General features: G+C 42.2%; 1 protein-coding gene across 3 annotated transcripts in view; it reads right to left on the bottom strand.

Annotated features, from left to right (window-relative positions):
• SMAP1 (small ArfGAP 1) overlaps positions 1-27,629 on the bottom strand; it is a 241,089-nt gene that overhangs the window by 2,418 nt on the left and 211,042 nt on the right. For all 3 annotated transcript variants that reach the window (XM_077812683.1, XM_077812682.1, XM_077812684.1), the window contains 3 exons: positions 9,372-9,499; positions 5,185-5,353; positions 4,086-4,414 (listed from right to left, as the gene is read on the bottom strand). In XM_077812683.1, the coding sequence (XP_077668809.1) occupies positions 4,086-4,414; positions 5,185-5,353; positions 9,372-9,499 (626 nt within the window). The remainder of the gene's footprint in view (positions 1-4,085; positions 4,415-5,184; positions 5,354-9,371; positions 9,500-27,629) is intronic.

Below are 27,629 nucleotides of genomic sequence, written 5' to 3'. Positions count from 1 at the left end.
CCTTGGTAGAAGGTAAGCAGTATTCTTACCACCTGCCTAAAATGACTAATTTTTTGGATCATTATCCTAAAATTAAATGAAAGGTGGTAACTGGATGTCCTTTTTAATTAGTTAAACCTTTTTTGTGAATTAGTCTGTCCAAATTTTAAAGAAATGAACTATGAATGATCAGGCTTTACAGAGAGTTTTCTGCAGACAGAGGCTAAAGATTTTTAAAAAAGTATTCTCCATCCAAATTTTAAAATCATGTTTGCAATGTGATACTGAATTTCTAATTGTATCTGTTTGTGGGGAGTGAAGGCTCTTGAGTATTTCAGATCTTTTATGAATCGAGTTGTCTCTCTCTCATTTGCTGATCAAGGAAGGTGCAGTACAGGAACTCCTCGCTTAACGTCGTCCCAGTTAACGTTGTTTTGTTCTTACATTGCTGATCATTTAGGGAACATGCTTGTTTAAAGTTGTGCAATGCTCCCTTCTAATGTCATCTGGCAGCCACCTGCTTTGTCCACCGCTTGCAGGAAGAGCAGCCCATTGCAGCTAGCTGGTGGGGGCTTAGAACCAGGGTGGACCGGCAGCCCCCCATCAGCTCCCTGCTCCCCTAAGTTCCCTATGCAGCAGCTGCCAGCAGGCTACCAATTGCCAACAGTTCAGCTGTCCCTCCCCTCACTGCTGTGTGCTGCTCCTGGGAGCCTCCTGCTTGCTGTTTGGGGGTGGGAGGTGGAGGAAGGGGAAGGGCAGGGGGGCTAATGTCAGTGTCCCCCTCCCCCTTGCACTCTGCTTACCCCTTCTCCATATAGAGCAGGCTGGGGACATGGACAAAGAGAGACAGAGAGCTTGGGGCAGCAGCTGCTGTCAACTTCCTGATCCACTTAAAAATGACATCAGCTTACTTAAAGGGGCAGTGCGCATCTCTCTCTCTCCTTCACACACAGGGTGTGTATCTGTCTCTTGTTTGCCATGCTTGCTGTGTCACTTCCCTCCATTCCTGCTGCCTTGTAGTGTGAGGCTACATCAACAACGTGTTAACCCTTGAGGGCTCAGCCAAAAGCTAGTTCATCATTTATCAGTAAGGCATTTCCTGGGAAATATCCCACCCTCTTACACCCTCTCACTTCACCACCTCAACCAAGCTTCACAATCATCATCGCTGTGTACAGTATTAAATTGTTAAACTTATACTGTGTGGGGAAATTGGATTCGCTTAACATCGTTTCACTTAAAGTTGCATTTTTCAGGAACGTAACTACATCCTTAAGTAAGGAGTTCCTTATCTCATATTCTTGAATGTGCTTTATGATCTAGAGATACAGAACGCTGACTTTCTCCTTTTCATGAACTATTAGAAAACGAACCTATCCAACAGACTGTTTTTAAACCAGAAAGGAAGGCGTTATTTTATTTACATACAAAAGCCTGTGATTTTTCAACTATATTTTATATAAATTTATTAGCAAAATGTTTGTGCAGAATTTGCACATGCCACAAAAATTACTTGAGAAACAAATATTTAGCTATAATTATTGGTAGATTATATACAATTATGTACAAATCTTTTCATTTTTTAAAAATGTCCTGTTCCCAGAAAACCCCTACTTGGAAAAATGCAAGCTGGTTTGGAACTTTTTTTTGAGACAAGTATTCTGAACTTATTTTTTAGAAAATGATACAATTGTAAGATTTGACTTATAAGCAAAAAATATTTTATACCCTAACAGGATGGATAAAAATAAATTTTAAAAATATGATTTTTAAAAAATATAAATTAAATACAAGGTTTTTTAATAAAAATATCAGAATTTCAAATTTAATTTTAATGTATGTTGACGCCTACAATTAACATGATAGATTAAAATCATTTACATTAAATACAAAATGAATGATCATGCTGTACATGTTTAGCCCCTTAAACTTCCAACAAAAACAAAAATTAATTTAGATATAAAAATTAACATTTCTCTTGAAATATTTGCTTTTAGAATGTTACACTGAATTGCTTTAATCAGTAGTCCCCAAACTGTGGGGTACACCCTTCTTGGGGGGATAGAAGTACATTGGGGGGGGCACGTGGCAGGGCCTGGGCCAGCCCTCATAGGGCTTAGTGAGGGAGTACCACCAAGCCCTACTCTACTCCCAGCCCAGCCCTACCCTCATTCCCTCTCTACCCCCATCCTGTTCTGCCCCCAGCTTCGCTGTCAGCCCAAGCTCCTCTGCTGTGGAAGCTTTGGCTGTGCGATAATGGTGTGTGTGTGGGGGGGGGGGGGACAGATTCCCTTACTGATAAGGGGGGGGCGGGACAGGAAAAGTTTGGCACCACTGGCAAAAACAGTAGTGAGCGCACACATCAATGCTCTTTATAATTGTTACTACAGTGGAACCTTTAAACGTGTTTAATCAAAATAAAAAAAAGTGTAAAGTATCTTCAGATTATGTGGTTAGACTAACTATTATTCAACTACAGTACAGAGTCAGGGCACAAACACAAGCAGTAATGTGCATCCTCCACTAAAGCCTACTTTAAAGTATCTCATTTGAAGGTCCAGATGAATGGCAAATGGCCATTCTCATTGGGTATAAGTTCTGTGCTCACCTACATCCGTGCAATACCATTAAAATGAATGGAGTTGCACACATACAACTGATTGGAGAATCTGGCTCCATGAATTGGGCAACAGAGGTTAATACACAGTAATGCAGAAATTGTGGTATTTGTGGTCATTTTAAAGTACATTGTTCAATTTGTTCTACGAGCTGGTTAAACTGCACTCAAAATTAATGCTGGTTTCTTTACTCTTTAGAATCATAGAGTATCAGGGTTGGAAGGGACCTCAGGAGGTCATCTAGTCCAACTCCCTGCTCAAAGCAGGACCAATCCCCAACTAAATCATCCCAGCCAGGGCTTTCTCAAGCCTGACCTTGAAAACCTCTAAGGAAGGAGTTTCCACCACCTCCCTAGGTAACCCATTCCGGTGCTTCACCACGCTCCTAGTGAAATAGTTTTTCCTAATATCCAACCTAAACCTCCACCACTGCAACTTGAGACCATTACTCCTTGTTCTGTCATCTGGTATCACTGAGAACAGTGTAGATCCATCCTCTTTGGAACCCCCCTTCAGGTAGTTGAAAGCAGCTATCAAATCCCCCCTCATTCTTCTCTTCCACAGACTAAACATTCCCAGTTCCCTCAGCCTCTCCTCATAAGTCATGTGTTCCAGTCCCCTAATCATTTTTGTTGCCCTCCACTGGACTCTTTCCAATTTTTCCACATCCTTCTTGTAGTGTGGGGCCCAAAACTGGACACAGTACTCCAGATGAGGCCTCACCAATGTTGAATAGAGGGGAAAGATCATGTCCCTCGATCTGCTGGCAATGCCCCTACTTATACACCCCAAAATGCCATTGGCCTTCTTGGCAACAAGGGCACACTGTTGACTCATATCCAGCTTCTCATCCACTGTAACCCCTAGGTCCTTTTCTGCAGAACTGCTGCCTAGCCATTCAGTCCCTAGTCTATAGCAGTGCATGGGATTCCTCCGTCCTAAGTGAAGGACTCTGCACTTGTCCTTGAACCTCACCAGATTTCTTTACGCCCAATCCTCTAATTTGTCTAGGTCCTCTGTATCCTATCCCTACCCTCCAGCGTATCTACCACTCCTCCCAGTTTAGTGTCATCTGCAGACTTGCTGAGGGTGCAGTCCACGCCATCCTCCAGATCATTAATAAAGATATTGAACAAAACCAGCCCCAGGACCGACCTTTGGGGCACTCCGCTTGATACTGGCTGCCAACTAGACATGGAGCCATTGATCACTACCCCTTGAGCCTGATGATCTAGCTGGCTTTCTATCCTGATGATGATGATGATTATTTTGTATGTGATAGAATAGATTTAGTTTAAATGTATCACATCTGTAATACTATGCTGCCGTCTCAGACATGGAAGAAACAGTTTCAAGTCACAGGGTCAACAGCAGAGCAGAGCTACATACAGCTTTCCCAGTATAGCTGAACTCCTAGTATGTGGGAAACAAATGATTTTATTCAAAAACAGTAACTTTTATCCAATATAAGGGAAAAAAAATCCTCACCTGAGAGATGTTCCATTGAGCTTGTTGATTTTGTTGCATGCCATATTTATTTTGTGCAGTAACCATTTGTCCCACCATTCCTCCTTGGGGTCCAACGACATTTTGAGGAAGTCCCATCACACCAGTTTGTGTAGTGCCAGTGAAACCATTGGGCATTCCCATGCCCACCATCATACCTGTGTTCTGTCCTATGACAGGCACTGATTGTCCCATCATATTTCCCATCATTCCAGCAGCTGCAGGCACAGGTACTCCCATAGGTGGAAAACCTTGAAAATGAGTTGATGGTTGTGTGGTAAATGGCATGGAAGAAGATCCCATGAACATACCTGCATTTTGGAAGCGGGGGGGTGGGGCGGGGAAGAGAAAGAGGAACAGAAAGTAAGAAAAATAATTTTTACTGATTTTTTTCCCCTAATGTTTGAACCACTAAATGCCAGTTTTAGAAGATAATTTGTAGAGTTGATTCTGTCCACACTATTGTACACAAAATCAGTGTCTGGCAAAACTGAGAAAGTGATAAGAAAGAGTGGTGTAACAACAAAAAATGGCACAATAAGTAACAGTTTAACTGCCAAAGCTGAGTTCTGCAGCCTCAGAGCCAATTTTTTTTCTCATTTGCACCAGCACCTCTTATCTCAGTCACACTACTGAAAATTAGTGGATTCCCACCAGTTTAATGAGATCAAAACATGACTCTTTGTAATGATTTAGGCAGTCTGCTGTTCACATACTGAGGAATCTCATTGCATACCCAAATAATGAATGATTGTACAACAAAAGTAGTATCAAATCATAAAAATTAGGATGATGATGATGATGATTTTGTATGTGATAGTTTATAATATGAGAACAGCTGTAACATCTAATAAAATAAAATCAGTCTGAATCCTGTACTACTTTTTCTTCTAGTCTTAATGCTTCATTCATTTTAACTTTTCAGCTGTGAAAATGGTAAGAACAAATAAATCCACTTGAATATACATAAGTAAGGACAAATGTGCTTAATTTTATGTTGACAGGAGATTATAACTACTATATATTCTAAACACTGATTAAAAACTGAATCACTCTGGAAACAGGTTTGAAAATTAATTACCTGGAGCATTTTGCTGCTGCATGGTCCCAGTGCCATACAGTGATAAGATGGAGTCTTTGGAGAGTTGTTTCTTTGCTGACTCTTCTGATTTTGTTGTTTGCTCAGTGAACAAATCAAGATCCCCAGATGCAGCAGATAAGGTGGCAGCTGTTGGTTTAGTGGAAGTGCTCTGGGAAATAAAGGTCAAAACAGACAGGCTTATTGAATGAAACTACCAGTGGAAATTATATCAGATTAAGAGCTATGCATTCTCATTCCTAAACTAAATTAAAAGCAATGTAGTTATTAAATTAGTTATAAGTGAATCAGTATTTTAGAATGTGTAATATTACCACAAAGAAACCCAAATACTTGCCAATGTGTAGCATCTGCAAGGAGGACCAATTCAGGTTAACACAAGCAGCAAAAATGACCGTGAGTGAATTTGTGCTTATATACATTGGTTACACAACTCTTGCTTTTCCTAAATTTTCCATCTGTGGATAGCATACTTCATAAAATGAAATTAAATGATGAAAAATCATTAAGAAACCAAGAAGGACGTTACAATTTCACATTTTTCATTAATCCTCTTAGAGAGGAAATTAGATAGGAACTAAAACAAAAGCTTTTCACAGTGTTGGAAGACATTACCTTGTCTACAAATAGCTTCTTTACTCTAAGGCCTGGTCTACACCGGGTGGGGGGGGGGGTGGCATTGATCTAAGATACACAACTTCAGCTATGAGAATAGCATAGCTGAAGTCAACGTATCTTAGATCGACTTAGAATCACTTACTTTGCGTCCTCGCGGCGCGGGATCGACAGCGGCCGCTCCCCCGTCGACTCCGCTTCCGCCTCTCGCCATGGAGGAGTTCTGGAGTCGACGGCAGAGCGATCGGGGATCGATTTATTGTGTCTACACTAGACGCAATAAATTGATCCCTGATAGATCGATCACTACCCGCCAATGCGACGGGAAGCATAGACATGGCCTAAGAATATTGGGCAATAGAATTTTACGCTAAATTATAAGTAACATATCTTCTCTGAAATATGTTGCCTGTGAATTGTTGCTTGATATTTTCACATCTGGAAAACTGACTTTTGGACAGTTAAGATGCCATCACTAAGCAAATAAACACTATCTCGAGTTTCATAAGCCTCTAGTCTACCTTCAATCTTTCTCAGCCTTATTACTTTTTAATTAATGCTTTATAAACAAATTACATGAAGATGGCTTCCAGGTTCTACTATTCTGTTACTGATACACAAATAATATGGTTCCTTGCCTCTGGTATCTGAATAGACAACATATTGTCTTTATACAACATAATCCTCTACCAGAATGATACTCGGAGTATCACAGCTAAATGCAAGGTGGAACAGACTGTTTAGCATAAGTAGTTAGAACATATTTTAAAGAGCCATTCAACACCGTAAACACCCCTGCACAAATAGGGCAAAAAACGGGATGTCTGGCTTATTACAACAATCTGTAACCCACTAACTGCATTTTTTTGTCCTATGATAGCGGAGATCTTAACAGCCCACTCTGCCTTGAATGGTCCCTTACAATATGTGCTAACTACTTATGCTAAACAACCTGTTCCACCTTGCATTTAGCTGTGATGCTTTGAGTACCTTTTCCAAACCTGAAGAAGCACTCTGTGTGGCTTGAAAGTTTGTCTTTCTAACCAGCAGAAGCTGGTCCAATAAAAGATATTACCTCACCCACCTTATATCTTGGGATCAACACAGCTACAACTATGTGACATACATGTTATGTGTAAGGAGTCCAATAACATGGATTGCTATAGAGGCATTTGCAGTTCCTTTCCAGATTTAATGTGAAGTACCTATTTCTCTAATTATTGTTATTACTACCTCTTGATCTCCCACTACAGCTTGTTGTATACCCACAGATGATGTGACTTTTTTGACATTCTTTTAAATAAATGAGCAATAACAGTCTGTCACGAGTTGCTGTCTCCTCCTCTCATCACTGTATTGGGAAAATTCCCCTTCTTCTGATAATAAAGAATTGAGGGAGAGAAATGCTACAAAGAGCCTATCTTCTTGCCCTTGGATTTCTCTGGCTTGCACTTTTTTGGGTGTCTGTCTCTGTTAAATTTGAAGATAATGATGATGTGCTAAATCATTTACTTGAACTAAATCACTTACTCCCAGAAAATCCAATCTCTCCTTACTGAAAGTTAAGTCGAAATAATTGTTTGAATCAGACTTTGGAATTTGTCACATTTATAAGACCTGTTAGCGCCGCTATGCTTAGAAAGGTTAAAATTCAGGAAATCGGTTAAATTTGGCTTAAATGCTTCTCCTTATGTAGTTTTTAATCATCAAATAGCAAATCTCTTCTGTAATGATTTGGAGAAATAGGACATAGCACATTTAAGAGGATGTCTCCCTTTCTTGAATGCTGGGAGGCTGTAAGGAGATCTGTTGGATGCTGAGGAAATAAAAAGAGCTCTAGGAGTCTCTACAGGGCCACTGCTAGCAGTAAGCACAAGCAGACAGAATTCTTGACAGAACCCTAATCATCTCTGTGACCACCCATACTGGCTAGATCCCTGTAGGAGAACATATGTCCAGTGTTCCCATGGCAAAATAGCTTACCCCAAACTGGGAAGGTAAAGTCTGCATCAGCAGTGTTTAAGGAGCCGCTGGTGGTAGATGCTGGAGCCACTCCACTGTGAAGTGCTGCAGGAGAAAGTAGTGCTAATGCTACTTTTCCCCTGTTCCGTGACACTCTCTGCAGCCTCTTCCTTCAGAAACAGGACTTGCTAGGTATGGAACCAAGGGTCTCCTGTTGCCTGCTCAACCAACTTGGCACAGCCTGTGCCAGGCACGAACTATGGGATCAGTTTACCTAGGATGACTGGAGAGGGACCTGGCCCATCCTCAGTTGTCTGGGCTCTGCTCCTTCTGCCAGGGACCCAGCAAAGTAGGCAGATTGTCCCTTCAAGGAGGGCTGTACATGCAGAGCACTTTCTGGTTTTCTTCTCGTATCACCTCTCCCGCCTTACATCTTACAGCATCATGGATTGTGAGGACAGGGATTACCTTGGATGATCTAGTCCCTCACTGAGTGTGACATGCTAAAAATCACCATTTCCCTTCTCTCACTTGTTTTCCTCAGGAAAATTTTTGCTACATGTCAAAATTACTGAACATTTTAAAGAGCCGAGCCCATGCTACTGTCAGAGTAGCAGCAGACACATATCCCAGCATCCCATTCTCTGAAGGGCACCACGTGGGGCAGAAGCTCACTCATCTCCCAGGGGGGTGAAATTGAGTCAGGCTCTCTCCATAACTGCTACTCTACTCCCCACCCAAACTCAGCATATGGCCTTGTTATCCCATTGCCTTCACACAACCTGGGATTCCCACATGGGACCCCTCCTTATTTTGGGGCAGGAGAGGGATGCAGTCGAGAGTCGGGCCAGGCTTGGTTCCCTCCCAGATCCAGCAGTTCATCCCCACTCTGTGATAACAGCCTTCTCCTGCTGCCAGCTAATGTAATTAGCCCCCAAAGTCAAAGATTCATCCATTTAAAGAAGTATTTTACTGAAAATTGTGCATTTATAAAAAAGAAATTCATTAAAAGTATGTTTGAAATGAATCTATAAAGCCATATTAAAAAACAAAACATCCTCAACCAGTAACAACAACAGACTACAGAAAATAGTAAGAAAAAAAACTCATTAGAGTCGTGTCCATTCTTTCCCTTCCAAAATTGGGTAAATAGTCAGCAGATTGGTGAATGATACTGCTTTTCACATCTAGCTCACCAGATAAAATGCATGACTGCTCTGTGATCACAAGTTGTTGACATCTGGTGACAGCTTAGTTGTCTACATGTCATCAGATGGCGTTCTTTGTCTAGTTCTCAGTGCAAGAAGTCCACATGACAAGAACTGGGACAACCCACACCCTCGTTGGCAATCTCAGAGGGGCCGAAGACTGAATGGGCATAGAGAAAAACTAATCTCTCTTACTGTGTATCGTTGATCTCTCTAGTTCTGGTTAAGATGTTAGTAAGACAGTGTGGAAAAGCTTGTCCTAATGCTATATCTGTACTTAATAAAAGACAGATGATTTCAGTCTAAAATTTGGTCTGGCATTTTTCACAAACGAAATTCAATAAGGAGGAAAACAACATGCAATTACACCTTTCTAAAGTTTACCTGAGCAGGAGATACAGAAGCTGCTGGCAAAGGATTAGAAATCATTGGGCCAAAGATATCCAAGTCATCGTTCAGTGTTGTTACAGTAGTGGTGCTTCCATTTGTAACAGGTGCTTCAGGAGGACCATCTTAAAAAGACAATGGATTCAAGTTTTTAAGTGGAAACCTCTATTAAAACAAGAATTTAATAATTGTAAAATATGAATATATAAATCAAATCACTTAAATTGTCATTGCTTAAAAAAATACTCAGTGTTGGAAGCAAATCTCTGAAATACAATATCTCAGATCCACAAAATTCCAAAAGGACTTTTCTAATTTGAAAAGTACATTATATCAATATAATTAAGAACTGAACATTTTAAATACAGTTTTAAGAGTTCCATAATGGCATCTGAGCCCTGGTCTACACCTTGGGCTGGGGGGTGGAGGGGGTAGGAGATTGATCGAAGTTACGCAACTTCAGCTACGTGAATAATGTGGCTGAAGTCGATGTTCTTAGATCGACTTACCGTGGTGTCTTCACTGCGGTGAGTAGACTGCTGCCGTTCCCCCCTTGACTCCACCTGCACCTCTCGTGGAGATGGAATATAGGAGTCGACGGGAGAGCGCTTGGGGGTTGATTTACCGTGTCTAGGCTAGACATGATAAATCGATCCCCGCTGGATCGATCGCTGCCCGCCGATCAAGTGGGTAGTGTAGACATACCCTTAATCAGTTTAATGGAATAGTTTTGCAAGCATTTTCACAATTTTAGTCCAACACTCACTAGCACTATAGTATTATGAATGGGAATTTAATAGTTATCCCATCTAGCTACCAAAGTTTTGGGCTACTCAACATGAGAGCTATCAAATACATTAATTTGAACTACTCAGGGTAATTAAATATTTGACAATGCTTGAAGTTACTTCCTACAACTGGTTTCTAAGAAGGAACACAAAACCAGCCTGGGACTCCTAGAGAAGAAGAAACATACTGTATAGGTCATTGGACAAGCAAAGGTTAAAGAAAGAAATATTCCGAAAGGACTTTTCTAATTTTCTAATTTACAGTGCCATATTTATTCAAAATATTGACTACATTCTTCACATGAAGAAAGAAGATTTTTTTTTTTTTTTTTTAGAATGAGCGATATTTATTTCTATAGAAGTAGATGTGTACATTGTGCCTGACAGCCACAAAATAACATGGTCACTGACCTGTCCAGAGCTTACAATCTATGGCCCTGGAACTTATCAATACTTATATACATGTGTGAATTTACTCATCTGAGTAAAGCTGTGCATACACGAATGTGTTTCGAGGATTAAGGTCCAAATTAGATAATCCTGGAAGATGATGGAAGTTGGAAGAAAGTGTAACAAAATCATGCTGTATAAACATTATAATTTTTTCCCCACATTTAATAACTGATTTTCTAGTAACTGCTATATGTGTAGACATGTGAGTGTGTAGGCTACATCTTACAGAAAATATGGCCATAAATCAATTGTTATTTTTACTCCTAGCAGAGTTCAGGATTATGACATTGATGAGACTATACCAAATTAAAACACGGACATTACCGTTAATATAAACAGTGACTGTGGAGAAAGGTATGTTCCCAAAAGTAGACAATTATGCAAAAATATGGTTGACATTTCTGGACCACCTACAGATTGTTTTGCATAAAATTTTACATCATTATTTAGAAAAAATTGAAAGAATATGTGACAGCAGAATACACATTACACCATATAATAAGAAATTATTAACTTTCTTACACTGAACTTGGTAGGAAAATAATATGAAGTTGAATGGATGGGTTTCATGGAACTTTATGCTGGCTACACTTTATACAAAAAACTTAAGAGGCGGATCTATAAAGTATTTTGTGTAGAATAAGAAAGGAATCAGTCTGGGAGTATCCCTCACTGAGGGCAGAAGCAAAGACTCCTCTGGTTAGGGCACTGAAGGGCTATACACCTAATCAAAATGGCCAAAAGATTACAGCATTATCGAACTGCAGATGTGGCTGTACAGATTAAAACCATTAGACTAAAATATTAAATTACAAGGACAATAAATAGGGCCCTACCAATTTAACGGCCATGAAAAACGTGTCCCGGACCATGAAATAAGCCCTGTAAAATCCAATCTCCCTATGCTGCTGGGAGTGTCTCAGCCTGGAGCTCCTGGCTCCAAGTCCCAGCTGGGCTTGGGAGGGACAGGACTTGTCCTTTTGCTCCACAGCTGCTCTCAGGGGGAGATCAGACCCACCTCTGGGTACCTCTCCCTGCTGCAGAAAGCTCCGGGGCTGGGCAGCAGTCCCAGAGGCTCTTGTAACCCGAGGAGGCTTCTGGAGACGGAGGTGGGTTCAATCTCTCCCATGTTGCTGGGAGCGCACTTCCTCTTTCCCTGCACAGCTGCTCTTGGATACCTCTCCTGGCTACAGATAGCTCCACACCCCCTCCTCGCCACTCACTTCTTGTCCCCATTGCTTCAAAGCCGGGCGCATTGGGCGGTGGGGGGGAGGAGGGATCATTGTACAGGGAACTGCCCCCCTTCCAGATGCAATTATTAGCTTGTTTCAATAAGCATAAAAAGGTCAAGAACTTAACAGAATTTTTTGATTGACACTTTACAGCAGCAAATCATAGTCACTCACTGATTGGTAGATATGACCATCTGAGGCAGTTTTCTAAGACAGTGATCTCAATTGGTAGCCTCAAACTTGAGAACCACTGCTTTAAGTTAACAAAAGCAAGTGGGGGGGGGAAAGAAGGAAATAGAAGGTCAAATGGTTTCAAATGTCATTATTGAATGTCAGCATGGAGCATCTAGGTGGGGCGCTCCCAGCAGCATGGGGGTGATGAGATCCACCTCCACCTCTCAGATCCTCCTGCAACTCTGTGGCTGCTGCATTCAGAGCCTAGCTCTGAAGACAGCACAGACGTGAGGGTGGCAATCCCGCAACCCCCCTGCAACAGGTTTGCGACACACACCCCGCAACTCCTTTTTGGGTCAAGACCTCCACGATTACAACCCGAGAAATTTCAAATGTATACAGCTGAAAACATGAAATTGACCAATTTTCAAATCTTTTGGCTGTGAAATTGACCAGAATGGACCATGAATTTGGTATGGCCCTAATGATAAATAAGATTAACACTGTTCTAGCTCAATTAAGTTTATTTGATTCCTTTATTTTATTTCAATATTGGCTCTGAATATATTTTTCCCTTAACCTGTTTCAGTTGCTGTGTCTATTGTACCCCTGTAAATTAGCCCAGTAATAGTGTTGTTTTCTCTGAGTAACTTAACTTTTTATCTACATTTTCCCACTGCCCTGTGGAGACTATTTTAAAAGGGAAATATCAAATTATTAGTTATATGTTCTGCGGCATTGCCCAAAGATCCTGTTAGGACTATTGTAAGGGGCCTTGTACAAACATGCAAGGTGATACATTCCTTGACTTTTAGAATTTACAATCTAGTTTAAGAGAAGATGCAACAAACAATAAGAGGGAGGGTGAAAGAGTAATGATATTAGATAGTCAAAAATGTTCACAAGTTCTTGATTTTAAACATTTACTTTAAAAGTGGTAAACAAAGCCCAATATTAAGTCATACGTAAAATTTATTTGCCTATTTTACCATTAACACCTCTGAGTTTTAATACGGCAATTTTAGCAATCTTATATTCTTTTCACTGTTTACATTATGTATTTTTCTCTCAGCTTGGACTATAAAAATCATGCAAGTCAGTTTTCAGATTCTCAATGCGCCAACATATGCGTTGCAAACAATGCAGTTTATTTCATAATACTATCCTCAGCAATGTTTAAAAACAGGGAATGTCCCTTTAAATAACTACAGTTACATAACAGGAAGATTTCAAAGTAACAGCCGTGTTAGTCTGTATTCGCAAAAAGAAAAGGAGTACTTGTGGCACCTTAGAGACTAACCAATTTATTTGAGCATGAGCTTTCGTGAGCTACAGCTCACTTCATCAGATACATACCGTGGAAACTGCAGCAGACTTTATATATACACAGAGAATATGAAACAATACCTCCTCCCACCCCACTGTCCTGCTGGTAATAGCTTATCTAAAGTAATCGTCAGGTTAGGCCATTTCCAGCACAAATCCAGGTTTTCTCACCCTCCACCCCGCCACACAAATTCACTAGATATGGCATGGCCACTTTTGAAGGACACTATTCAAAGAACATTCAAGAGATGTGACTATTGCCCTGGAAAGTTTAAAACAATTATTATAATGTAGACTAGGCCCCAAATACTACTGCAATACAAACATAATAATAATACCTATCAATCAGCAGAAAATGCTTATTATAATAAGCATATGAAGTTTAACTTCCCCTGGAGTTGAGAAGGGGGGAAGAAAACTGGGAGTAGAATAAATTGGTTCATGTGGAACGCAAACAACTGTGGGCAGAAACTTGAAAAAAGGCCTGAGAGTAACCCAAGGCTTTATGAAACAATGTATAAGGAACTGCTATGAAGGTTTGAATCTCTTGTACCCTTTGAGCTGACATAGTGGCTACTAAAAAAGCAGTCTTCATTGACAAGTAGTTTAAACAACAAGTGGCAAAGGGCTCAGAAAGGAGGGACCCATAAACCCTGTTAATACTATATAGAGGTCTCAAGAGAAGCAAAACATGAATAAGGACCCTAAGGATTCTAGCCACTTTAAGGTGAGAAAATAAAGTGTAGCCCTGGATAGAAGGGTGATGTGAAGATATCGCTGCTAATTGGACCCTTATGGAACTAACAGAATGTCCAGATGGTTTCAGGGCTATTAAACAGCTCAATATTGCTGAAAATCCACGTGGCCAAGGGAGACAGCTTGTGCTGGAATGCCCAAATAGAAAACCTCTTTCACTTAGCTTTATAAGCAAATTTAGTCAAGACTTTCTATTTTTTTGAGCAGACTGTTCTGAACTTCAGCTGAACAGCTTCTTCCACTGGATGTCAGCCAGCCACCTTCCAGGCTGTCAGCTGTAACAACGCTGAGTCCTGGTTTCCTGAAAGTAAAAGAGTAGATGCCAAAGGTGGTGTTCGTGGGGTGGAAGGGAAGGGATCCTCGAACATTTCTGTCAGGCTCTTCATCTTCCATCAGACAGCAGTTTTGGTACCAGTGTGAAGACTGTGCAGCAATGGAGGAAGAGGTGGAAGGTCACTGTCGATGGAACCTGGATGGCTCCAAGGTCCTCTGAGGCTGATAATAGTACTGGGAAGAGGGATGCTGCTTTAAGGAAGCACATGGTCTCACTTGTTTCCTTCTTGGGGCTGGAATGTACAGGCCCAAAGAATACAGAGTTGCCCGGAAGACCTCAACAAATCGACAGTCTGTTTTAGAATTAAAAAGTTAATTACCTTCAAAGGGAAGGTTCTCTGTTGTAGTTTGGACCTCCCTGAGAATCTCTAAGGACTGAAGCTAGGAAGATTTTCTCATCACTACAGATGTGGCTACAGTACAAACCTCTGTATTGGACCTGTCCAGCACAGTCTGAAGGGAAGTATGAAGTATCAGTTACCCCTCAGTCATGATGATTTTTAGTTCCTATCAATGTTCCTGTGGTAGCTAGTTCACAAACTAAGACAGTTTGTCCTAATTCAGACTGTCATAGTTAGAGAGAAAGGCTTGGTAGTCAGCCACATATCTGGAGGCTGGCAGAAGAGTAGACTTTGTATCCAAATAGGTAGAGATTCTTTGGGTCTTTCTCCCTAGGTGTATATTTGGCAGGTCCCTGCTGCTTTGAACTATCAGTCAGCAGCTACTACAAGAGCTTCTGGTACTGGGCTGGAATAGAAAGCATCCAAATCCCATGGAAGAGACTTGGTACCTCCTATCAGCTTGCTTAGATATGGTTGATATCAATGCTGGCATGTACCACAAGTCTTTTACAAGCTCTAACAACCCCTCATTTATTGGCACGGTAAGCCTTCTGGGAAGGAAGGGTGCAAGATATCCAGGGCTGTGTAAAAATTCTCTCACACAACTTCTACAAGTATATCCAAAGTCTCTTAATAAGACCCTGGAAAAACTTGAAGTTGTCAACTGAGGAAGACATTTGGGGGATTTACTGCCTCACTGGGGGAGAATGAAGAATTAAAATGGAGACAAGTAATTCTTCTCCTAGCAGATGTTGCTCCTCCTCACTTTCCTCCATCTTCCCTTCTAAAATCATAGGCTGCACTAGCTGACCTGGCTGGATTGGTCTGTACTGCCCTCTCTTGAAAGGAGGCTGTAGTCCTTGAAAATGGGGAGAAAATGCAGGCTTGCATGACTATGGCTGCATATCTCAGGTTGTCCAGTAGAGCTAAGACTCATGAGTAGATGGTACCAGGATGGGGGACACAAAGGAGGATACTAGGAGGGATGCCCCTATCAGCCCCATGTTGTTTTCTGAAAATGGAGTCCTCTCTAGAATCCCTACCTGTGTGTAGGGGATTACTCCCTTCTGTGCCTTGATGAGAATGAGGAAAAAGGAGTACACACTCCTCCAAAGATGGGACTATCTTATCAAACCCTCCTGGGGAGAGGATGAGAGAACAAATACATGACAGATGTTAGTCATGTTGCTTAAGGTACAACCGGAAGGCTCTCAGATACTATTGTGATGGGTGAAGTATAAGAATATATATAAACTACAATAGAGTGCCTGGATCTGTTGTATCCTACGTAATTGGCGGTGGGGATGACGGCAGTACCGGACATATCTCCTTTGTTTGCTGTACTGATGAGCCTAACTCATTCATTAGCTATCACCATCTTCAGCCTCTTGAGGAGAGTACCAGTTCCAGTTAAATAACTCTGTACTGTATTTGCCCTGTGTATTACAACACTAGGTTCAGAAGCTTTGGGTACCAAGGAGCACATTTCCAAGGTGACTGATACCAAAGTGCCAAGTACTGAGAAGGCTGGTTTAAGAGAAACATAGTGCAGAGATTTGGTGGGTACTGTCGGTGCTCTCTTTAATGGTTGGTACTACTGTGCCAGAGTGATCTTTGTCAGCCTGAACCCTCAGAATCTTGCTTTTGACATATGGCTAGAGCTCCTGTATGGGGGGAAAGGGTGGTCAAGTTAACCCTCCCCAGCTCTCTTAAAATATCCAACTAAAATGGATGCAACTAGCCAGAAGAATCAGATCTCGCATGTATGGAGACCTGCTCTGCATAAGAGTGGAATCCATGTGGATGGTCACTTAAAGAACAATAGATTGTGTGTCAAATTTAGTTATGCCATAAGACTAACATACACTTTAGATAATAAAAATCCAAGCATTTTACTTACTGTATAAGTGAAAAATGTACAGTATAGGTTACTGAGAAGCAGATACAAAAGCAACTTTAACTTAAAATATATTTATTACTTGAAGGCCCAGTGGACATTAACAGTCTAACATTGTAATACTTTCATCAAACTTAAATTGTGGAACATGTTAAATAATAAATAGTCTAAACAAAAGCATAAAGGACATCCACAGCAAATCCATAAAGAATATGACTATTACTTCCTCTTTTGCCATGCCATAAAAATTATTTTCCAGTGCTCTAGCACTGTAACAATGATTTGCCTGAAGGAAAAAAATCATTCTGAAGGCCAGTATTATCAAAGCATCAGCATTAAAGATACAATGATAACATAAGAAATGTGTGGCTTATTGCAACAGAGAAATGTGAGAGATGGAAGAAGGCAGAAATGAGATTTCCACATACTGTACTTCCCTATCTATTTTATTGCTGGATCATTTTCTAAGACTGTGTTCATGCTAGAAAAGTGCATCAGTGAGATACTTCTTTCAATCAGAATTTCATTCATATAAAACTTCTCCATTACTTACACGCAGCACAACTATAATTTCAGCTCTCTGACTGAAATATTCCCTGGCATTCCTTTTCCCACTGCTAAAAAGAAACAATTGACTAATGAAGGATAGAATTTTTATTTATCTGAGAAAAGAAAGAATTCCAGTAGAACAAACCAAACGAACAGTTTACTGTATGCTGTAAAACGCTTTCTCCCCCAACCCCAAACTATTGTTCACATAAAAACAAAATAACTGGCATGATTCAGCTATCTGCCAGTTTGCCTACAAGACAACAGGGAGGACAGGAAAAGACATTACAGTCCTTCACTGTTCTCTTCTGCCCTCACAATCTGCAGCATATGGGCTCCTTGCAGTTCAGCCTGGGAGCTGGAGACTAAGGCTATGTCTACACTAATACTTTTGTCAGTAAAACTTTTGTCGGTCAGGAGTGTGAAAGAAACACCCCCTGACTGACGTACGTTTCACTGACAAAAGCACAGATATGAACAGCGCTATGTCAGCAGGAAAGGCTCTCCTGCAGACATAACTAACACTGCTCATTGGGGATGGTTTAATTATCCTGGCAGGAGAACTCTCTTCTGCCAGCAAAGAACGGCTACATGGGAGACCTTACAGCGGCACAGCTGTAGTGGTATACCTGTGCCACTGAAAGATCCATAGTGTAGACATGGCTTATGTTTCCTAGTAGTGCAGACTGAAGACAAAAGGGAACAAAAATAAGGGAGAAAAGGTGAACCGAGTAAAAATAGGAGTCCTCACTGAAGTAACCCAATTTCAAGAACATTTTGTTAAGGAAAAAGACAGTAATCTGACAAAATAGGAGTCCTCTGGCTGCCTTGTGTTGCTATTTGGAGGCAGAACATCCTGGAATAGAATCAGTGGGAAGGTCTAGCCACATAAGGAGCCCTTGAAGTTTAAGGGCTGGTCTACACTAACTTAGGTCGACTTACAGTGGTGTCTACACTGCACTATGTCGACGGGAGATGCTCTCCCATCAACAGCTTCCACCTCTCAGGGAGGTAGAGTACTGACATTGTCAGAAGAGCACTCTCCCGTAGACTTAGTGTGTCTTCACCAGACAGGATAAATCAATACTGCTGCATCAATTGCAGCGATGGTGATTTAGCCAATAGTGTAGACATGGCCTAGACTGTCTTCAGACCCTTGTGGAAAGTGACCCAACCCAGGCTGCATTGCATGAAAACATGCTCTTGAAGGAGAAAGAGCATGCTATTGCTATGTTATATTTGAAACTAAAACAACAGAAGACAGGCAACTGAAAATTATAGTATACACAGCAGCTGAGCCTCTTCACCCCCCCCCACCCCAAGCATAACTGAATTTTGCATTACTGTAGAGGGGATTAACCTTTATGCCTTAATATGTATATGAAATCTGCACAGTTACAGTTGCTATGGGAACGACAACTTTGAATTGCCTGATTTTAGTATGTGTAAAATCTCCACTATAATGTTGTTTGGGTTTTTTTTTTACATTTACTTCACCTTTTACATTTACTTCAGTGAAAAAGAGGAGTTAATACAATCAGAAAAAAAAATACTCCAAAGGAAAACTAAAGGTGCTGATGTGCAACCATGTGATTATGTGAAGGTTTTTAAAAATATTTTATTAATATACAAAATGTACCTTATAATGATTTCATTCTATAAATATAAAAATGTTCATAATTAGGTGAATCAAATAATTATAGAGAATCATAATTATAAGCATATATACAAGCCCAACATGGCATCCGTATGTGTCTTCTATGCTTTTAGATGACCACCAAGTTATAATACGTTGCAATTTGCTCTCTCAATTTATTTCAAATAGCACTGCAGAGTTCAAGACTGCCCTATGCACAGAAGTAGTGACATGAGGGCTCAGTAAGAACCCATATCAGTGCCTAATGGATTCCCTTAAAATGGGCTTCTGAAAGGTAGTGCGGGGGAAGGATGTGATGATTCAGTAGTATTTACAGGGGAGGATAACTTGCCAATGTTCCACAGTGCCAAGAACTGCCCAAGGTTTGAGTGGCTATCTACTTATATACATGCTTAGAAACCTGGCCTCTGGGGCTAATCTTGCCCTTTCTTCTGCAGTCACAATGGGTCCTCAGGCAGCGGAAACAGTGTGGCTCCACTACACAAGCTGCAGGGAGGCTTTACAGTGGATGCACACACTTCATGGGGTGCAGAGACCTGCTGTGTGGAAGCTTCCATAACGGCAATGCACGGAGCAGAGTATAGTGAGCCAGCAAATTGGTGCAGTGGGGCCAGAGGACCTACCACAATGCAGATTCTCTGGTCCTTCCCCCACAGTGATCCATATGCAAGGGGCTGTGGAAACTACTCTAGCCGCATGGCTGGCACAGCATCTCTGCAGCCTGGAGAGAGCCTCTCTGCAGAGATTATTACAGTCTAAAATGAGCTGGGGAATGGGAATGGGAAGTAGGACTGAACTGTATCATGGGGGTGCTGTGGCTACCATGATGGGTTATTTGATCCCCTCCAAGCTTCTCCCCTTGCTGGAAAAAGCCTTCTCCAGTCATGGAGGAAGATGCAGGATTTCACCTAGAACACAAATATCCAAGTATACATGTACATAGATATTTACATACAGTTGATGGTGGCTCTGGAACCTGCAAGCCATCCTATTCCTGTAAATTGCCCTGAACCCCGAGGAACCCTCTGCCCTGACTCTCCCCACATGCAGTTACTCAATGCACAGCTTAATTCTTGGTAATTACAGTAGGTACTAGGATTACGATTTGCCCTTCTATGCACAATTAACTCCCCCAAAGGTGGTAAACCTGAGTGTGTTATCACTCAATCATCAACAGTTTTTAAAAAACTTGACACGGATTTTCCATTTGAAATATCACAAAATTAGTCTTAATAGACATCATCAATAATTAATATTCTAGATAGTGTCAAAGTATTTCCATATATTAACCTCAACACCCTTCTTATTTATTAACCTCTGTATCTGTAAACCAGGATAAGTGACTTAGCAAAGGGCTTATATCAAATCAACAAATCAGAGAAGAAATCCAGGATCAGAACTGAGGTGTGCCTGCCTATCTGTAAACAACTAGACATGCTGTCTCTTCAATTGTTTAATTATCCAAGCCCAAAAAAATCCATTATGTTCCCACATACTAGGTAATTTTATTTCTGTGGCTCAGTCAAGACAGCGCAGAAATTGGGTTGCTCCCTCCTCACTCACTCTGACAGGCAGGATGACAACCTGTCCAGGATTTTCACATTCTCTAAGGCTCCGTCTTCTGCTTCTCAATTTTAATTCTTTCTGATAGAAAACAATCTTGGCCTACGCAACCTCCCTACTTAAGGTGGCAAGTTTGTCGTCAGAGTATAGAAATCCTAGTAGTGTAGGAGTCGATGTTGCCTTGACCAAATTACAGAAAGCAAATGAACCGGTAATTGGGAATATAATTTGCTTGTCTGTAGCCGAGGCCACAATGGTGCGGATGCGGAGTTCTTTGTAGCAGTACCCTATGAGAAAACATTCAAGGAAAAAGTAAGACTCCAGAGGTGGATACAGAAGGGGGAGTGCAGAAGAAGAGAATGAAAACATCTAACCCCAATGCACTACTCCACCAGACTGAGAGCTTCTCAGGGGAGCCCAGATTGAGGCACTTTGTGATGAAAGATTACACCCACAGACCCCTGCACATTCAGATGGCAATACTCTGAAAAAAATGCAAGGAACAGGTGGCATCTTTGCAAAGCTGATCTATTAATATAACATCCCCAGTCTAGTGCAGAAGTTGGCCTTGGATCTAGTGGAGTAAAATATCTTTGGACAGGAAACTCAGCAACTTTGGATGTCTACTTGATAGTAGACCTGATTTATTTGACCATCTAGACACCTTGAGTCCTTGAAGCAAACGAAAGAAGGGATCCATTCTCTGGTTTCTTATCCAAGTATACCTTTAGGGACCTAACTCAGGAATCCATAATATTTCCCTTTGTTTAGAATTGAAAAATTCAGAATGGAGGTGTCTTGTTTAAATGAGAAGAGGACAGGACTTGGCAAAAACTAGAACAGAGGACAACCCTGTCCCTATGGAAGGCCAAATATAGAGGACTTCAGAAAGGCACAGAGAACTCTTCTTCTGGCTGAGGTGATTGCTTCCCAGAAACTTACCCTCAGGGTGAGGAACTGCAAATATACAGAGTGGAGAAGCTCAAATAGAGGTTTGTAAAACCGTGGGTAACCAGTTTCATACTCCTCTAAGGCACCAATGAACTAACTAGAGGGTAGAGTATAAGGTCACTACCTTCAGGAAACATGACATTAAAGGGAGAAGACTGCCCCGTCCCTGTATAACTTACTACTACAATATCTTAGCACAGAGGCTTGAACCACTTAATATCAAAATGTGTTTGGGTGAGTACTCTGTGCTTACCACTTCTTAGGAATATGTATTTTCGTAATATCAGCCCTGTTCTTGCCAAATTCTGTAAGCAGGTCCTGCCTCATACCAGACCTCTAATACAAGGGCTTGTATCTCAAACTCTCTTCCTACTACAGTGGGGAGGAAACTATTCAGGGTAATTGTGGTGGTCAGTACTCTGAACACTATTACCCAGGAGTCCCTCAAGTTTACTGCTAATATCCTTAACTCCTCTCGAGGTGCTCAAAGCATTATAGAATTCCCCAGTATGGAAGAGGTAAATACCTTGAACCATCTCTGTATGACCACTTTTCCCTTCAGAGGGCATGATATTATGGGGGGAAAACCCTGGATTCAAATGATCAAATTATAAATTATTATCAAATTATAAATTCCATTTATCCTGTCCAATTTGTCAGGCAAATAACTATGGCGAAATAACAATTTTTAGCCCGCTGGGTCATCTTCAGTCTATGCATTATGCTTTTCCGAGACAATGGATAAACGTCCTCTCCATAAAAAGACAAAAAGCGGAGGAATGTAGTAGGAAGAGAGTCTGAGACATAAGCTCTTGTATCAGAGGCCTGGTATGAGGCAGGACCTGCTCACAGAATCTGTCAAGAATAGGGCTGATATTGCAAAAATACACATTCCTAAGAAGTACTAAGCACAGAGTACTCATGCAAACACATCCCAACATCAAATGGTACCAGAACATCCCAATATCAAGGATGGTTCAAAAAATTCCTCAAGGAAAACAGGAACACACTGAGCCTTCCTAAAAGATAAGGTCAGGATGACAGTACTTAATAGAGATGTTTGATCGAACCAACATGTACAAGGTGATGGGTAATAACTAGCCATTTCAGGGGGCAGTAACTAACAGTGTCAGAGGCAGTACATAACTTGTTCGTATCAGAGTATAATGGTGCATCTGAGAGGGAGTATCTTTGTCCAGCCAAGGGGAGAATGGAAAATCCTGCCATTCACTGAGCTCATTGTCATGGGCATATATGTCTTAGTATCCTCATAGAGTCTGCCAGGTGCTATCATCATGCTTCGTTGACAATACACCTGGCCGGGTGCCTTCACACCTTAATGGATCTTGGGCAGTTTGCTCAAGATCTGCTGTGCCAGCTGTCTGCGCAGAGCTGGAACAGCACACAGGGAAAACACACACACACACACACAGTGTCAAACATCTGACAACACCAATAGCACTTTCCTAGGAAGGCAAAAAGAGAAAATCTCATTTTCTGAAATTCCAACATCTAGCAAATAACTAATTGGGACACACAAGGTTTATGGGAAACTTTCTTGCACCAGACATGTTTTTCCCTATAAGGCGATATTTCAGCTGACAGACTCCACAGGGATGTATGTGGAGAGCCATTTATCACCTGAACCTTCTGTAAGCATATACAGGTCTTTAGCTCATTTAACAACTGGCAAAAGAAGAGGTATAGGAAGTCTCCATGATTTTTGACTGAGGAATAGACTGGGAGGGAATTTGCCAAAAACATACCTCAGTAAATATTCTCAAACCTTGAGAGAGCCTCCTAATCGAGTCTGGGTCTCGTTTCTCACATCCAAAGTTGGAAGATACTGCTCCCTCTTCTAAACTACGGCCCACTATAGCGGTCATACAAAGCTGAAAGAAAGGGCAGCACCAGTGACTTGGACATTTCTTTATTAATAAGAGAATTTAGATTTGTCCCAAATAAGTCTCTGGAAATATTTGAAAAAGCAGCCTTCATGTAAATGCTTGGAAAGCCCCTCAAAGCTTTTTATGCACCTCCTAGGTGAGGAGATTAAAGCCTCCTGGCAAGATTTAACAGCTAGGGAGTACTCTCTGATCTACTCGAACACTTCACAGGCAAAGGAAAGAGGGGTTTCGAGTTAGTTCATTGATACGCCCTAGTCTGAGGCTGCCTCACAGACAGTCTCCCTCCTCTGTCCCCCCAACCATGGGTGAGCTTTTCTCCCCTTTGGGTTGGCTAGTTTTGTCTTTCAGTCCCAGAAATTGTCTTGCTTTGCTTCTGCTACATGGAGCGCCTCTTCCCCTATGTATGAACTTCTCCCACTCTTTAGGTATTCGAGAAGCTGGTTTTCTGTCTTCACAGTCAAAGAAATTGCTTCAGCCACTGTCTCATTCCACTGAGGTAGTAAAGGTTTCACTCACTGGAAAGCAGAAAGGACACTTGAGGTCCCTGCAAGAATGCTCTAGTTCAAGAAGTATAATTAAGTAGAAGTCTTGTTTTTAGCCTTCTCAAGAGGCAAATGGACCAAACACAGCCACATGTTACCCTGAATGAGGCAGGAATCAGGCTAGAAAGATGAGACGATAGCCCTAGAGAGCAGGAAAATCCTGGATAGTAATTGGTTGTCATCTTGCCAAGTTGCCTGTCCAGTACAAGGGCTGGTCAGGAACATGGACTTTTCTAGTCTATGATGATTATCCCATCCCCATGCTGCTGGGGTAAGACTTGGCCAATCATGTGAAGCTAGCCAAGAGGCTGGGAATGGTCACCTGCAACCAGACTAAGCAAGCTGTCACGCCTAGCTCTGTTCTGGAAACTTCTACCAGGACCGGGTCAGAGGTGATGGAACCGGACCCCATGCCAACGTCAGCAACAGCAGTAGTGAATCCAGTCCCAGAGAACTGGTGGAACAACCAGCACCTGAACCATTGCCAGCACTGAATCCAGTACTTGCAACCCCAACACCAGAGGGCCCCACTGAACCTACACCAGCAGCAACAGATAGCCTACACAAAAGGCTCAGCCGGAGCCTGAACCCCAACATAGTGCACCAGCGGAGAGTGGTTCACAGTCAACAGAAACAGCCCCATCACCTCCATCGCTTCCAGAGGGACCAAGCCTAGGTCCACAATCCCATGAGGAACTGATGTCTCCAGCATCAAGGGAACAGTTCCAGACCGAACAGGAAACAGATGAAAGCCTCCAGAAAGCTTAGATCGCAGCATGGAGCAACCCACTGCCTCTCAGGTCTCCTAATCGATCCAGGTTTGTGGTAGAAACCTTTCTAGTGGACACCAGGAAGACTGGCATCCTTAGAGACAGTTGGTAGTTCCAACTAAGTACCGGGTCAAGCTCTTGAGCTTGGCCCATGATCATCCTAGTGGCCATGCTGGGGTGAACAGGACCAAAGACCATTTGAGGAGGTCATTCCACTGGGAGGGAATGGGCAAGGATGTTTCTACCTATGTCCGGTCTTGTGAGGTGTGCCAAAGAGTGGGAAAACCCCAAGACCAGGTCAAAGCCCCTCTTCAGCCACTCCCCATCATTGAGGTTCCATTTCAGCTAGTAGCTGTGGATATTCTGGGTCCTTTTCTGAAAAAGACACCCAGAGGAAAGCAGTACATACTGACTTTCATGGATTTTGCCACCCGATGGCCAGAAGCAGTAGCTCTAAGCAACACCAGGGCTAAAAGTGTGTGCCAGGCACTAGCAGACATTTTTGCCAGGGCAGGTTGGCCCTCTGACATCCTCACAGATGCAGGGACTAATTTCCTGGCAGGAACTGTGGAAAGCCTTTGGGAAGCTCATGGGGTAAATCACTTGGTTGCCACTCCTTACCACCATCAAACAAATGACATGGTGGAGAAGTTTAATAGAACTCTGTGGGCCATGATACGTAAATTTGTAAATGAGTACCCCAATGATTGGGACCTAGTGTTGCATCAGTTGCTCTTTGCCTACAGAGCTGTACCACATCCCAGTTTAGGGTTTTCACCATTTGAACTTGTATATGGCCACGCGGTTAAGGGGCCATTACAGTTAGTGAAGCAGCAATGCGAGGGATTTACACCTCCAGGAACTAACATTCTGGATTTTGTTACCAACCTACAAAACACCCTCCACCTCTTTGGCTCTTGCTAAAGAAAACCTAAAGGATGCTCAAAAAGAGCAAAAAGCCTGGTATGATAAACATGCCAGAGAGCATTCCTTCAAAGTAGGGGACCAGGTCATGGTCTTAAAGACGCTCCAAGCCCATAAAATGGAAGCGTCGTGGGAAGGGCCATTCATGGTCCAGGAGCACCTGGGAGCTGTTAATTATCTCATAGCATTCCCCACCTCCAACCGAAAGCCTAAGGTGTACCATATTAATTCCCTAAAGCCCTTTTATTCCAGAGAATTAAAGGTTCGTCAGTTTACAGCCTAGGGAGGAGATGACGCTGAGCGGCCTGAAGGTGTCTACTACGAAGGGAAAAGTGATGGTGGCGTGGAAGAGGTGAACCTCTCCATGAACCTTGGGTGTATGCAGCGACAGCAGACCAAGGAGCTGAGCACTAGCTACGTGCCGATGTTCTCAGCCACCCCAGGACAGACGGAACGGGCATACCACTCCATTGACACAGGTAATGCTCACCCAATTAAAGCCCAACCTTACCAGGTGTCTCCTCAAGCTAAAACTGCTATAGAATAGGAGATCCAGGATATGCTACAGATGGGTGTAATCCGCCTCTCTGACAGTGCATGGGCATCTCCAGTGGTTCTAGTTCCCAAACTAGATGGGGAGATACGTTTTTGCGTGGACTACCGGAAGCTAAATGCTGTAACTCGCCCAGACAACTATCCAATGCCACGCACAGATGAACTATTAGAGAAACTGGGACGGGCCCAGTTCATCTCTACCTTAGACTTCACCAAGGGGTACTGGCAGGTACCGCTAGATGAATCCGCCAAGGAAAGGTCAGCCTTCACCACTCATGTCGGGCTGTATGAATTTAAAGTGCTCCCTTTCGGGCTGCGAAATGCACCCGCCACCTTCCAAAGACTTGTAGATGGTCTCCTAGCGGGATTAGGAGAATATGCAGTCGCCTACCTTGATGATGTGGCCATATTCTCGGATTCCTGGGCAGAACACCTGGAACATCTACAAAAGGTCTTTGAGTGCATAAGGGAGGCAGAACTGTTAAGGCTAAGAAGTGTCAAATAGGCCTAAACAGAGGACTTACCTTGGACACCAGGTGGGTCAAAGAACTATCAACCCCCTACAGGCCAAAGTGGCTGCTATCAAAAAGTGGCCTGTCCCAAAGTCAAAGAAAGATCCAATCCTTCTTAAGCTTGGTCGGATATTACAGGTGATTTGTGCCGCAATACAGCCAAATCACTGCCCCACTGACAGACCTAACCAAAAAGAAACAGCCAAATGCCGTTCAGTGGACCGAAGAATGTCAGAAGGCCTTTAACCAGCTTAAAGCAACACTCATGTCTGACCCTGTGCTAAGGGCCCCAGACTTTGACAAACCGTTCCTAGTAACCACATATGCATCCGAGTGTGGTGTGGGAGCAGTTTTAATGCAGGAAGGACCGGATCAAGAATTCCATCCTGTAGTGTTTCTCAGCAAGAAGGTGTCTGAGAGGGAAAGCAATTGGTCAGTCAGTGAAAAAGAATGGTACGCCATTGTCTATGCTCTGGAAAAGCTACGCCCATACGTTTGGGGACGGCATTTCCACCTGCAAACCAACCATGCTGCGCTACAGTGGCTTCATACCATGCCGGGAAATAACAAAAAACTTATTCAGTGGAGTTTAGCTCTCCAAGATTTTGATTTCGACATCCAACACATCTCAGGAGCTTCTAACAAGTGGCTGATGCACTCTCCCGTGAAAGTTTCCCAGAATCAACTGGTTAAAATTGTCCTTGAGATGTGGAAAATATTGTTAGTCTTTATATACTTGTTAGCATATTTAGAGGTGCATGTGTCTGATTAACTCTGTTTTCTCCTAGAGCTCCAGGAAGAAATCACAGCCAGCGTTTCACCCTATCTGTGATTTGGGGGGGCGTGTCATAAATATAAAGGGAAGGGTAAACCCCTTTAAATCCCTCCCGGCCAGAGGAAAAACCCTTTCACTTGTAAAGAGTTAAGAAGTTAAGACAACCTCGCTGGCACGTGACCAAAATGACCAATGAGGAGACAAGATACTTTCAAAGCTGGAGCGGGGGCGGGGGGGAACACGACACAAA

The sequence above is a fragment of the Eretmochelys imbricata genome, chromosome 3, assembly GCF_965152235.1.
Source record: "Eretmochelys imbricata isolate rEreImb1 chromosome 3, rEreImb1.hap1, whole genome shotgun sequence".
NCBI classification, from domain to species: domain Eukaryota; kingdom Metazoa; phylum Chordata; order Testudines; family Cheloniidae; genus Eretmochelys; species Eretmochelys imbricata.
The sequence above is the reverse complement of the archived record's forward strand: the minus strand, read 5'-3'. Positions and strand labels throughout refer to the sequence as shown.